The sequence below is a fragment of the Neolamprologus brichardi genome, chromosome 6, assembly GCF_056152115.1.
Source record: "Neolamprologus brichardi isolate AB-2024 chromosome 6, ASM5615211v1, whole genome shotgun sequence".
In the NCBI taxonomy this organism is placed as follows: domain Eukaryota; kingdom Metazoa; phylum Chordata; class Actinopteri; order Cichliformes; family Cichlidae; genus Neolamprologus; species Neolamprologus brichardi.
The window spans coordinates 19,464,739-19,478,918 of NC_142109.1; the positions used below are offsets into that span (position 1 = coordinate 19,464,739).

At 39.8% G+C, this 14,180-nt stretch overlaps 1 protein-coding gene across 1 annotated transcript; it reads left to right on the forward strand.

Moving 5' to 3' along the window:
- Positions 1 to 741: 741 nt before the first annotated feature.
- Positions 742 to 12,478, forward strand: LOC148102527 (uncharacterized). Its single transcript, XM_087842538.1, has 5 exons — positions 742 to 808; positions 929 to 1,366; positions 9,703 to 9,846; positions 11,491 to 11,552; positions 12,356 to 12,478. The coding sequence occupies exons 1-5, from the start codon at positions 772 to 774 to the stop codon at positions 12,476 to 12,478; spliced, it is 804 nt and encodes a 267-aa protein (XP_087698664.1). The 5' UTR covers positions 742 to 771.
- Positions 12,479 to 14,180: the final 1,702 nt, after the last annotated feature.

Genomic DNA, 14,180 nt, shown 5'->3' on the forward strand with positions numbered 1-14,180 from the left:
AAAAAAAATATATAATCAACACCAAGTGAACTACAGCATCATCAAGAAACCTCAGCATTACTTTTCATGCTGCAGTGTTTTGAAAGGTTTTTTTTTTTTATTCGGGCTCCACCCAAGTTATTTACACTGTCCATAGTCCCCTGGTATCTTGCATAGATAATATCAATTATGCGCTGCTCATTATTGCTGCCAAATTTTAACACTGAGATCACCACCTAAAGGGAACCAATAACATAACAATAGATGCTCTGTTTAGAGGAGGATCTTAAATCAAAAATTTAATATTAATTTTTGATTCTGTTTGTGTCCTCCATCTTTGTTAATGTGAACATATTTTCTTTATTTATAACCCAATAGAGGGCAACTTCTTCAGATTCCAGTGATATAAAACATGGTTAAACAATATTTGTGCATGACTAGAAAGTCTAGGTATATATAAATATTTAAAATGCATGTATAAATTGATTTTAATAAAAGCTTTCAATAAAGTGTAAGGCTTATTGAAAGCTTTTTTTTTTTTACAGTGTGTGCGTTTTTTGTTGTTTTTCCTTCTTTTCTTTCTTTTTTTGTTCATTTTTGGAAAATGATCTTTCAGGTTACCATCATAACATCACTTAGTTTTGCACCTATAGAAAACAACCACAAAGAAATGTTCCATTCAGCAGGCCAATCACAACTTACATTTCCTTTAATGGAAAAATGTGCATAGGTTATGTCATCTGTTAATAGGAAGTGTTGTTGTCTTCTAACTCCAGGTTATCGTCATTAGACATGGACGGGGTGCATGCATTTCTGGTTGTTCTTTTAGGTAAATCATCTAAATATTTTGAAGATCCCATTTTAACAATAAACATTTTTCTCATTCTGAATGTTTAAAAACTATGCATATGTGAACATACTTTAATTTTTGTTTGTTTGTGTCTTCCAGGAGCTTTATCTTCGAGTCAAGATCTGAGAAATGCATCAGTGATAGAGATGAGAGTGAGACCAGGAAAAAACATCACTCTCTACTGTGATTGTAAATCATCAGTTGGAGTATACATAGTGTGGTACAGGAATTGTTCTCATGAGAAGCAGCCTTCCCTGGTATTAAAAACCTGGCTTGATCGGAGATATCGTGTCCGACACTCAGATTATGAGTCTGCTTTCTTCCATCTCCTGAATCCATTTCCTGATTTTCATCTGGTAAAGAACAATTTATCTCAATCTTATGACCTGCTGATCACAAACATCACTGAGACTGATGAAGGCCTTTACTACTGTGGAACTGAAGAGCTCAAGGTTAAGGATGAAGAAAAAATTATCCAAAGATATGTGCACACATATAGTAATGTCACAACAAAGATCCTGCTTCATAAGGATTCTGGTGAGTCTTGCATTATCTGTGCACTGTTTTTTAGCCCTTTGAAAAACTAACCACAGTAAGAAGATATGATCCGACATTGTGATGCATTTTAAAATGGACAGTTTGATTGTTTAGTAGATAGTAGGTAAATGATTATGATGATTTGCATGCCACCAGAATAAATTTAAAATGAAACAAGAAAGATGCAGTTTTTTTAATTTTTTGACAAACGCAGTTGTGAATGAAATGCAATTTTTTTTATGTTTTCTTTGTGGTGTTTTAACACTTTCCGTCCCTCAGAATGCTTTGCTAGGCCTTAAATAAAGCTGTCTTAAGCTTTTGCCAGTAAGCAAACTGCATTCTAAACTGAAATCAAGTCAATGACGTGGCCGTTACTAAATATTTGATTTATTTATTTGTTCATTTTACTTCTTTAAAACAAGCTAGATTCTGTTACAGCACATTCTGGGTTATCCTCTATAATATCAACTACATCTGTAAAAAGCCCTCATCTTTGTGGCTAAAAGATGAGCCTGGTGTCAGAATGTAGGTAAAAATGAGAACATTTATACTGTACAACTTCGTTTGAAGTTGTAAACCACCTATCTTGCAAGGTTATATGATCCTTTGTACTCTAATTTCTACTTTGTTATGATAATTCATAGACAATTAGTTTTACTATTGAAACTATCATATATAGTAATGTCCAATGCTGGCAGTAGAGCAATAGAACAAAAAATAAACTTGGGCTTCAGATTTTGAGATTACTTAAAAACTGTTTTTCTTGCAACTTTGGTTGCAAATTTTTAGAGGAGCTAATATGTTTATTTCAAACATAAAAATTTAATATCACTTGCTTCTATATTTAAAAGTTGTATTTTGTGTTGTGATTCACTGTCCACAACCTAAATAGCATTTGGCATAATCTGAGCTGAAAGCAGTTGAGATTTTGGTGAGGTCTGATGCAAAAATTCACAGAGGGTTCCTCTATTTTATTGTCCTGATATTATAAATAATAAAATAATAATTTCAATTCATGACACCAAAAAAGAAACATGGCATATCTTATTCTGATGCCAGAAACTCGATTAATGATTATGAGAAAAGATAATAAAGTGAGATAATATAAGATGCACTAACAAGTTACCAAAATTACATGAAAAAGCCTTTGTCTAATAAAATTCTAAACATTCTATAGCATTCATTATATAGTACTTATAGTACTACTTAGTACGTAACTGAAGGAGTGTAATAATTATGATACAGAAAATTTTACATATAATAGAGCCTGCACTACCAGATATGGAAAATACAATTAAATGCACATACAACATGTAGAGCAATAATTTACACCACTACACCTTAGCAACTTAATGTACAAATCCAGATTTCTTTGGCTTTAAATTTCATTATTTAGGAGTCATGCAGCTTGTTTCATTTATCAGAAATTTCCATACACTCATCATGGGCATTTTGTCATTTGGGACTTATACTGATTTCATTGAACAGTTGTTTTTTTTCAGTGGTGAGAAGATACAGTATATGTACAGCATACTTCTGTAATTACTTACAAAAATAAGAACTGGGTGCACAAGTGTGAATTTGTTTGGATTTTCACTCATTCACACAGGGTCAAAATTATATGTACAGGTTCAAATATGTATAGTGGTGGCTGTGACACATTAAGAAATAACACATTACTGTAATCACATTATATTTTCCAGTAACATTTTACTGTACAAATTCAATAATGCAGCACATTACAGTTACAATTATGTCGACACTTGCGTTACAAAGGTTCATTCATCTGCTGTGCGGCAGACAGAAACCATTTGCACATTGTTAAAATCAGGTGATTCCAGTTCATGTGTGAGAGGAGAAAATTGGTGGAGCAGTACAGCAATACAGCTTCTGAGGAGTGGATATGGACATTAATTACATTTTTATTGCACAAAAGGACAAGAGCACGATGGTCAAGCAGAAACAGCTTCCAGGACAGAAACAACCCCATTATACTGCTAACACAACACTCTTTGCAAGCATCTACATACACAACATGCTAATTCAATTCAATTCAATTCAATTTTATTTATATAGCGCCAAATCACAACAAATGTCGCCTCAAGGCGCTTCATAGATACAGAGAAAAGCCCAACAATCATATGACCCCCTATGAGCAAGCACTTTGGCGACAGTGGGAAGGAAAAACTCCCTTTTAACAGGAAGAAACCTCCGGCAGAACCAGGCTCAGGGAGGGGCGGCCATCTGCTGCGACCGGTTGGGGTGAGAGAAGGAAGACAGGATAAAAGACATGCTGTGGAAGAGAGACAGAGATTAATAACAGATATGATTCAATACAGAGAGGTCTATTAACACATAGTGAGTGAGAAAGGTCACTGGAAAGGAAAAACTCAATGCATCATGGGAATCCCCCGGCAGCCTACATCTATTGCAGCATAACTAAGGGAGGATTCAGGGTCACCTGGTCCAGCCCTAACTATATGCTTTAGCAAAAAGGAAAGTTTTAAGCCTAATCTTAAAAGTAGAGATAGTGTCTGTCTCCCGAATCCAAACTGGAAGCTGGTTCCACAGAAGAGGGGCCTGAAAACTGAAGGCTCTCCCTCCCATTCTACTTTTAAATACTCTAGGAACAACAAGTAGGCCTGCAGAGTGGGAGCGAAGTGCTCTAATAGGGTAATATGGTACTACAAGGTCATTAAGATAAGATGGGGCCTGATTATTTAAGACCTTGTATGTGAGGAGCAGGATTTTGAATTCAATTCTGGATTTAACAGGAAGCCAATGAAGGGAAGCCAAAACAGGAGAAATATGCTCTCTCTTTCTAGTCCCTGTCAGTACTCTTGCTGCAGCATTTTGGATTAACTGAAGGCTTTTCAGTGAGTTTTTTGGACATCCTGATAATAATGAATTGCAGTAGTCCAGCCTGGAAGTAATAAATGCATGAACTAGTTTTTCAGCATCACTCTGAGACAGGATATTTCTAATTTTAGAGATGTTGCGCAAATGGAAGAACGCAGTCTTACATATTTGTTTAATATGTGCGTTGAAGGACATATCCTGGTCAAAAATGACTCCAAGGTTCCTCACAGTGTTACTGGAGGCCAAGGTAATGCCATCCAGAGTAAGAATCTGGTTAGATACCATATTTCTAAGCTTTTCAGCGCAGAGTACAATGACCTCAGTTTTATCTGAGTTAAGAAGCAGAAAGTTAGTGGCCATCCAAGTCTTTATGTCTTTAAGACATTCCTGCAGTTTAACTAATTGGTGTGTGTTATCTGGCTTCATGGACAGATAGAGCTGGGTGTCATCTGCATAGCAGTGAAAATGTATGCTATGTCTTCTAATGATGCTGCCTAGGGGAAGCATGTATAATGTAAACAGAATTGGTCCTAGCACTGAACCCTGTGGAACTCCATAATTAACCTCAGTGTGTGAAGAGGACTCTCCATTTACATGCACAAATTGGAGTCTATTAGATAGATATGATACAAACCACTGCAGTGCAATACCTGTAATACCTACAGCATGTTCTAATCGCTCTAACAGGATATTATGGTCAACAGTATCGAACGCTGCACTAAGGTCAAGAAGGACAAGCACAGAGATGAGTCCACTGTCAGAGGCCATAAGAAGATCATTTGTAACCTTCACTAAAGCTGTTTCTGTGCTGTGATGAACTCTGAAACCTGACTGAAACTCTTCAAATAAACCATTCCTCTGCAGATGATCTGTTAGCTGTTTGACAACTACTCTTTCAAGGATTTTTGATATGAAAGGAAGGTTGGAGATTGGCCTATAATTAGCTAAGACTGCTGGGTCTAGAGATGGCTTTTTGAGTAAAGGTTTAACTGCAGCCACCTTGAAGGCCTGTGGTACATAGCCGATTATTAGAGATAGGTTGATCATATATAAGATCGAAGAATTAATCAATGGCAGGACTTCTTTGAGCAGTTTTGTAGGAATGGGGTCTAAAAGACACGTTGATGGTTTGGAGGAAGTAATTATTGAAGTTAACTCAGAAAGATCGATTGGAGAAAAAGAGTCTAACTTAACATCAATGGAACTAAGAGTAGCTGTAGATAATATTACATCTGTGGGATGATTATTGGTAATTTTTTCTCTAATGATAAAAATTTTATTTGTGAAGAAGTTCATGAAGTCATCACTAGTTAACGTTAAAGGGATGGTTGGCTCAAAAGAGCTCTGACTTTTTGTCAGCCTGGCTACAGTGCTGAAGAGAAACCTGGGGTTGTTCTTATTTTCTTCAATCAGTGATGAGTAGTAAGCTGTTCTGGCTTTGCGGAGGGCTTTCTTATAAAGCAACAAACTATTTCTCCAGGCTAAATGATGATCCTCTAAATTTGTGACACGCCATTTCCTCTCCAGATTACGAGTCATCTGCTTTAGGGTACGTGTTTGAGAATTATACCACGGGGTCAGGTACTTCTGATTAGAGACCTTAGTTTTCACCGGAGCTACAGTATCCAGAGTCGTACGTAGTGAGGAGGTGAAATTATTAACAAGATAATCGACCTCTGTTGGGGTAGCGTTCAGATAGCTGCTCTGCTCTGTGTTGGTACAGGGCATTGACGATGATAACAGTGGCTGGATTATATTCTTAAACTTAGTTACAGCGCTTTCAGAAAGACATCTACTTTGATAAAGTCCACTCTCCACTGCTGCGTAATCAATTATTGTAAATGTAAATGTTATCAAGAAATGATCAGACAGGAGAGGGTTTTCAGGAAACACTGTTAAATGTTCAGTTTCTATGCCATATGTTAAAACAAGATCTAGAGTGTGATTAAAGTGGTGGGTGGGTTCTTTTACATTTTGAGAGAAACCAATTGAGTCTAACAACAGATTAAATGCCATGTTGAGGCTGTCATTTTTAGCATCAACATGGATGTTAAAATCACCCACAATAATTATTTTATCTGAACTCAGAACTAAATTAGATATAAAGTCTGAGAAATCAGACAGAAACTCTGTGTAAGGCCCAGGTGGACGATAGATGATAACAAGTAAGACTGGTTTCTGAGTTTCACAGCTGGGGTGGACAATGTTAAGCATCAGGCTTTCAAATGAATTAAAAGTCTGTCTTGGTCTTTCATTAATTAATAGACTGGTGTGAAAAATTGCTGCCAAACCGCCCCCTCGACCTGTGCTTCGAGATTTCTGGTAGTTAGAATGACTCGGGGGTGTTGATTCATTTAAACTAACATAATCATCCTGCTGCAACCAGGTTTCTGTAAGGCAGAGTAAATCAATTTGTTGATCAATTATTAAGTCATGTACTAACAGAGACTTGGAGGAGAGAGACCTAATATTTAATAATCCACATTTCACTGTTTTACTCTTTGGTTCAGATGTGGATACTGTATTGTTCTTTCTTTGTAAATGTTTAAGTTGTTTGTTGCTGGTTTTTAGTTTGTTTTTTGTCTTTTTGGAAGCAGACACAGTCTCTATGGAGATGGGTTTTTGGGGGGGTAGCAGGAGGAGAGAAGCTGCAGAGAGGCGTGTAAGACTGCAACTCTGCTTCCTGGTCCCAACTCTGGATAGTCATGTTTTGAGGGGTTTAATAAATTTGTCGATATTTCTAGAAATGAGAGCTGCTCCATCCAAAGTGGGATGGATGCCATCTCTCCTAACAAGACCAGGTTTCCTCCAGAAGGTTTGCCAATTATCTATGAAGCCCACATCATTTCTGGGACACCACTCAGACAGCCAGCAATTTAAGGAGAACATGCGGCTAAACATGTCACTCCTGGTCTGATTGGGGAGGGGACCAGAGAAAACTACAGAGTCCGACATTGTTTTGGCAAAGTTACACACCGATTCAATATTGATTTTAGTGACCTCCGATTGGCGTAACCGGGTGTCATTACTGCCGACGTGAATTATGATTTTACTGAATTTACGTTTACCCTTAGCCAGCAGTTTTAAATTTCCTTCAATGTCGCCTGCTCTGGCCCCTGGAAGACAATTGACTATGGTTGCCGGTGTCTCTAGCTTCACATGTCTGAGAACAGAATCACCAATTACCAGAGTTTGACCCCCAGCGGGTGTGTCGCAGAGTGGGGAAAAACGGTTAGACACATGAACGGGTTGGTGGTGTACCTGGGGCTTCTGTTTAGGACTACGCTTCCTCCTCACCGTTACCCAGCCGTCTTTCCCCAGCTGCTTGGGATTTGCCGGGGAACAGCTAGCGGGGCCTACGCTATCTTCGGCTGCACCAGCTACAGGGGCCTGGCTAGCTAAGGGTGAGAGAAGGGTGCAAAGCCGAGTCTCCAGATCAGTAATCCTGGCCTCCAGAGCTGCAAATATGCTACATTTGTTACAGATATCATTACTGCTAAAGGAGGCCGAGGAGTAACTAAACATCTGACACAATGAGCAAGAAAGTGCAGAAGGGACAGGTGAAGTAGCCATGGTGCTAACGGGTCGGCTACGAGCTAAGCTAGCGAAACAGTACAGAGACAGTGAGTGAATACTTTGGCTATAAATTAGGTAGTGAGTACACAGAAAGTGTGCTTCGGATGAAGCACGTGAAGATTATACTGTGGAAGAAAAAAAGAATGTATTTAAAAGTTGTTAATTAAACTGCTAAGCAAATAAGCTACTCAGAAACACCACTGTGTTTGAGCAGGAACAGGAAGCGATACTATACCACAGAGCGAGCGAACACCAAGTGACAGCGCCACCGACAGGACTGACCTCGAAACGATTTTAACACAAAGCTAGCCAAGAACTGAGAGTAATTTTAAAGCTGAGAACAAACTGACTGATCTTCAACAGGGACAAAAAACAGTGATGAGCATTGAGGCTAATAGTCTGCATTTCTACCTCTTCATGTTTCTAAAGTAGAATGACTGTGTCGATCATTTTCAAGGTTCTTTGAGCTGGTTTTCATCTTTGCTTTGTGTTGTCAGCTTAGTGTTCATATCTAAAAACTGAAAGAAATATTGTACGTGTGTCCCCATTAAGATCGAGATTTGTGTTGGTACATGGGGCTGTAGCCTACATTAGCTGGTTATTATCAAATGATGTGTTTCAGGTCATTTTATGGAGTAATGACTAACTTCATGTAACATATGAGTAGTGTAACAAATAATTTTTCCTGGCAAGTAATTATGCAAAGCATAGCATTACTTTTAAGTAAAGTAACAAGTAATGTATTAAAAAGAGGTGCTGAAGGTTCTACAATGTCTTTGAACCAGACAAAGTCAAGGCATATTAATCTCTCATTAGTGATCACAACTGACTACATTTGGTAGTTTCTTATTGCAAACATAACAATTTGTACAATAATTATAACCATAATAATTTATTTGGATCTTTGGATTGACCAATACTCAGAACAATGGGAAAGTCCAAGGAACTAAGTGAAGACCTAAGAAGGAGAATTGTATAAGTTGGGAAGGTCTCTTGGAGACCTTTCTAAATGACTATATCTATAAATGAGTCCAAGATTATCAGTTGAGACAATTATAAATAAGTGCAACTTATTTGGATGTTGCCGTTTTGCCAAGGAAGAAGACCCAGACTAACCCTGAAATAGGAGGAATCTGGTTACGATGTTCAGGGACAATTCAGTGCTCAAACATGTCATGAACTGAAAACTCCTCACATGCCAGCATTACTGCCCACAGTGAATTGAGTTTTACATTGCCATGGACTGAGAGGGTGTTGACCAGTAAAGAAGTCCCTGCTCCAAAATCGACATCTTCAAGCTCAACTGACATATGCAGTTGCCCACACAGACGAGCCAAATACGTAATGGATAAAAGTCAGACATGAAAAAGACTGAACTATTTGGCCACGATATTGAGAGGTATATTTAGAGGAGTAAAAGTCATGCTTTCAAACTTAACAACACTGTACTGCCAAACATGAAGGTGGTAGCATCATGCTCTGGAGCTGTTTTATTGCTAATAATAACTCGTATGTTGCACAAAGTCCAAGACTACAGCCAAATTCTTTGACTACACCTCAACAGCTATACGGTTGAAATACAATTGAGTGTTCCAATAGAACAATAATCACTGAAAGCCCTAAATTACCATGATATTTGTGCCTATGATGAGTTTATGTGAACCGCAACTGTAGAAAGTATATCCCTCTACACGTCAGAATGATTAGGTTTATGTCACATATTAACAAACAGAACTGGACAGTGTGCATTACACTATCTGCACTATTTCTTACATGTGATGCCATATGCTTGGATCAAGGATTTTAATTGTTTCATTTCAGAGTTTCAAAATTGTCACAGTTTCTTGTATGTTATCATCAGTCTACACAATGAGCTAACCTCGATAACTTCTGTTTTTCAGGTTCAAGTGAGAACGTCTGTTTTACAGCTTCAAGTGAGCCCCATCATGAAACTTGTTGGATGCTACTTTATTCCTTGTGTCCAGCTTTTGCTGTTATCTCATCACTTCTCTCTTCTCTTTTGATTTATTACTGTCAGAAGACAGGTAAGTCCTCAACGTTTAATTTGTCTAGCAAATTATTTTTCATCTCTTTATTTCCGTGATCATTTTCCCATCATGATTAAATTAACTTTTTGTCTCTAAAATTGAAATATTTTCAGTTTCTCTATAATTCTGATATTATAATTTTACTATAATTTTTCCTTTAATCTGGTTCTACAGGGTGGGCCATTTATATGGATACACCGTAATAACATGTGAATGGTTGGTGATATTGAAGTCCTGTTTGTGGCACATTGGTATATGTGAGGGGGCAAACTCCTCAAGATGGGTGGTGACCATGGTGGCCATTTAGAAGTCGGCCATCTTGGATACAACTTTTGTTTTATCAATAGGAAGAGGGCTATGTGACATTACCAATAAGTTTGATGTGTCACATGGCCCTCTTCCTATTGAATAAACCAAAAGTTGGGGGGTTCCCCAGGAGCATCTTCCTTGGGGGGCTCGACCCGGGTTAGCGGTCATGGCCTATTAGGGGCTCTGTTGGCTCTTAGGTGACGGTTTCCTCGTGGCTGCGTGCAGCGGGGCTAGGGGAGGGTCTGTGCTGACGGACTGGCTCTGACCTGGTAGCCTGGCTGCCCCTTGGTGGGTCCGGGACGGGCGTGAGGTTCTGGGGGCGCTCTGTCTTTGGGCTGGGGCCCTGGCTGGGCCTCGGGGGATTGGGTCCTGGTTAGTATGTTGCTGGGGTTGTGGGCGGGTGGGTGTATGGGGGCCCGGCCCTGGCGCAGGGTGCCGTCAGTGCATCGAGCCACCTGGGGGGCTCTTCATCTGGTGGGGGAGGTTGTTGCACCTTGCAGGAGCTCTCCTCTCTTCAGGAACTCACTCTGCAGGAGGGGGAGATACAGGAGAGGTGGAGGAAGATCTCAGCCTGGGCGTCTATTGTCTTGTGTAGTCTGGAAGATAAGTGGATGACGGGGTAGGTGCAGTTTTCTCTGTGGTGGGGTCAGGTGGGCTGTCCCGGGCTCTCTGCGGCGCTGCTGTTCGGGGCCCCGGTCCGGATGGGCCTGGGCCCCCTTTCCCTGGCAGGTTGCGGAGTATGGGGGTGCCTACTGGGGTCAGCGGGGGAGCTGTAGTGTTTATTATATTGCTCTCGTTTTCTTCTGCTTGCTTTCTTTTTTCTTTCTCAAAAGGTGATCCAGGTGATTGATATATGTATTTTTTTTGTCTGCTTATTTAGTTGGTTTTTGTTTTTTTGCCCTTTATCCCCGTCCCTCTTCTCCGCTGTTTTTTCCCCCTCTTCCTTTCTCCCTTTTCTTTTCCTCATTCAAGTCTGTCCCGTATCTAGCAAGTGAAAATAAAAAAATAAATAAAATAAACAATAAAAGGTGAATCAAATAGACCATTACAGCAAGGCTGGGATGGTCAATTTGGTAAAGTAAATCCGTTGGGCATCTTTCCTCGCCTTTAGACAATAATTCTGATGGCAAAAGAACCAAACGGGCAAACAGGACAAGCAAAAAAAAAAAAAGAAAGAAAGAAAAAGAAAAAGAAAAAACAAAAGTTGTATCCAAGATGGCCGACTTCTAAATGGCCACGATTCCCATGTTATTACAGTGTATCCATATAAATGGCCCACCCTGTAGTTGTTTTCTTTTCTGAATTATAATAACACTATGTTAATTTCTATAGCTAAGACACCTCAGGATGATGAGAAAAGATACAGCAAAAGAGTACAGAAAAGATGGAATGAGGTAATTAAGAACTTTCAACAGTCTTTATATGTACTGATATTTAATATTTATAATACCATATTTTCTGCACTATAAGGCACACTTAAAATCCTTTAATTTTCAAGATATACCATGTTCTGACTGAGAGATTTCTGAAAAATTTAAAACATACAGCTCTGCTATCACTTCCAACATAAATGAAGACAGAAAACTAAACAGCAGTGACGTTTGTAGGGTTACTGTAGTTGGACTAGCTGATATATAATGATCTGCTACGTGACCGCTAGCGACACAGCTATGTTAGCCTAACAAACACAGTGAAGCTGGAGGATGAACGCTAACTTTTTCTACTCGATAAAAGTTAACATGAGGGTTCCTGATGATGAGGGACAAATGCAATCTCACGTCAGCATGCTGTAAACTGACCAAACTTCAGTCAGGAGAACAACTGGAATAATCCATTCACAATACGAGGTTAGTCATTAATATACTCCAACAACACTGGAATAGAGCAGCTGCGAGAGGATTCAACATTAATGAATCAATGGTGCGGAAGTGGAGGAAGCAAGAAGAATGAGTTGAGTCAAGTTTGACTTATCTGACAGTTTTGTTTCGCTTACTGTGCCTTATAATCCGGTGTGCCTTATGTATGAAAACAGACCGTTCATCGACAGTACGCCTTATAATTCAGTGTGCCTATGGTCCGAAAACTACGGTATTACTAGCATTTATTTTCTGCTGTTCCTCATTAATGTTTAGCAGTTAATTACTTTTAGCATATTAAATCAATAGATGATGATAATTCTAAATAAATATATCTTTAGGATGAAGAACTGTGTTATGCTGCACTGGAATTCCGCCAGGCGTCACAGAGACCAAAGAAGACGATAGCCCAGAGCTCAGATTTCAGCACTTACTCTGCCATTAATACTGACAGCATGCAATAAACCCATCAGTGCAACAGGCTGTATAATGAATTATATACTCTATACTTATATTTGATACTTTTGGTGTTTGTACTTATTAATTCATGTTTTGTTCACAATAGTGTTATCACAAAGGGATTTATTACATCCCACAGAATTGCTTAGATCTGTGAAAGTAAAAATATATTTACTTTGTTTGCCAAGAGGATTATGCTATAGTCTTTAAGTTAGATATGTGAAACAGTTTCGCTTTACTTTTTATGCAAGCAATGTAATACATCTGTAAAGTTTATTAAAAACATTTCACTTGTTTCCATTGTTTGTGATTATTCTTCATTTTTCTTACTGTTGGTCTTGAGAACTACTGTGTATTATTCAGCCAAAAAATTCTGCGCTTACAGAAATTGGACAATAGAAGATTGGAAAAAGGTTGCCTGGTTTGAGACTCATATCTTAATTTCTGCTGCGAAATTCACGCATCATGTTTAGAATGTTGTGTAAACTTTCATGCTGGTGTAGAGTAAATGTGTAGGGGATGTTTGCTTGGCACATTTTCAGCCCGTTAGTATGAACTGAGTCATTTAAACACCACACTCAACCTGAGTAGATATTGTCCCAACCAGAACAGTTAAATCCTTCCCCAAATCAAAAACCGTGGATTAACAGAGATGTTCGCACGGCACTGGCGGCACGGAACACCGCTTTTGCTTCCGCGAACACATCGGACTACAAACATGCACATTACCAACTCCGGAAGACGATCAAAGCAGCCAAACGTGAGTACAGGGACAGGGTGGAACAACAGTTTGACAACCCTCGGAGTATGTGGCAGGCACTAAACACAATCACAGACTTTAGAGGGAAAACCAGCACACCGCAGACCACGGCCTCTCTGTGTGAGGATCTAAACGTATTCTACGCTAGATTCGACACAGCTAACACCGTGAGACTGGACAGTGTGCGCACCGCGGATGACGTCAGTGCGCACACTGTGTCTGAGGAGGATGTGCGGAAGTGCTTCAGGAAGGTGAACGGACGCAAAGCTACTGGTCCGGATGGGATTCCCGGCCGCTTCCTCAAGTTATGCGCGGGTCAGCTGGCTGGAGTGTTTACACACATCTTCAACCTTTCCCTCTCTCTGTCTGTAGTCCCAGCCTGCTTCAGAATGGCCACCATCGTCCCTGTACCCAAATCCTCCACCATCTCCTCACTGAACGACTGCCGCCCTGTAGCCCTGACCCTCATCGTGAGCAAATGCTTCGAGAAGCTGGTCAGGGACTTCATCTGCTCTGCACTACCCGACTCACTGGACCCTCTACAATTCGCATATCGCCACAACAGGTCCACTGATGATGCCATAGCCCTGACACTACATACTGCCCTCTCACACCTGGAGAAGAGAGACACGTATGTGAGAATGCTGTTTGTGGATTACAGCTCAGCATTCAATACCATCGTTCCCTCGAAGCTGGACAGGAAACTGCAGGATCTAGGACTGAGCAGCTCCCTCTGCAGCTGGATCCTTAACTTTCTGTCTGACAGACGCCTAGTGGTCAGACTGGGCAGCATCACCTCATCCCCCGTCACAATGAACACTGGTGCTCCACAGGGGTGTGTACTGAGCCCTCTCCTGTACTTACTCTACACCTATGACTGTACGACCACTAACAACTCCAGCATCATTGTGAAGTTTGCGGACGGCACTACAGTGGTGGGTCTTATC

Bases quoted from the DNA above. Each gene is read 5' to 3' on its own strand.
- LOC148102527 (XM_087842538.1), top strand. From the start codon at position 772: ATGGACGGGGTGCATGCATTTCTGGTTGTTCTTTTAG. The intron at 1,367-9,702 runs GTGAGTCTTGCA...TCTGTTTTTCAG, and splicing joins CCTGCTTCATAAGGATTCTG to GTTCAAGTGAGAACGTCTGT. The intron at 11,553-12,355 runs GTAATTAAGAAC...ATATATCTTTAG, and splicing joins TACAGAAAAGATGGAATGAG to GATGAAGAACTGTGTTATGC.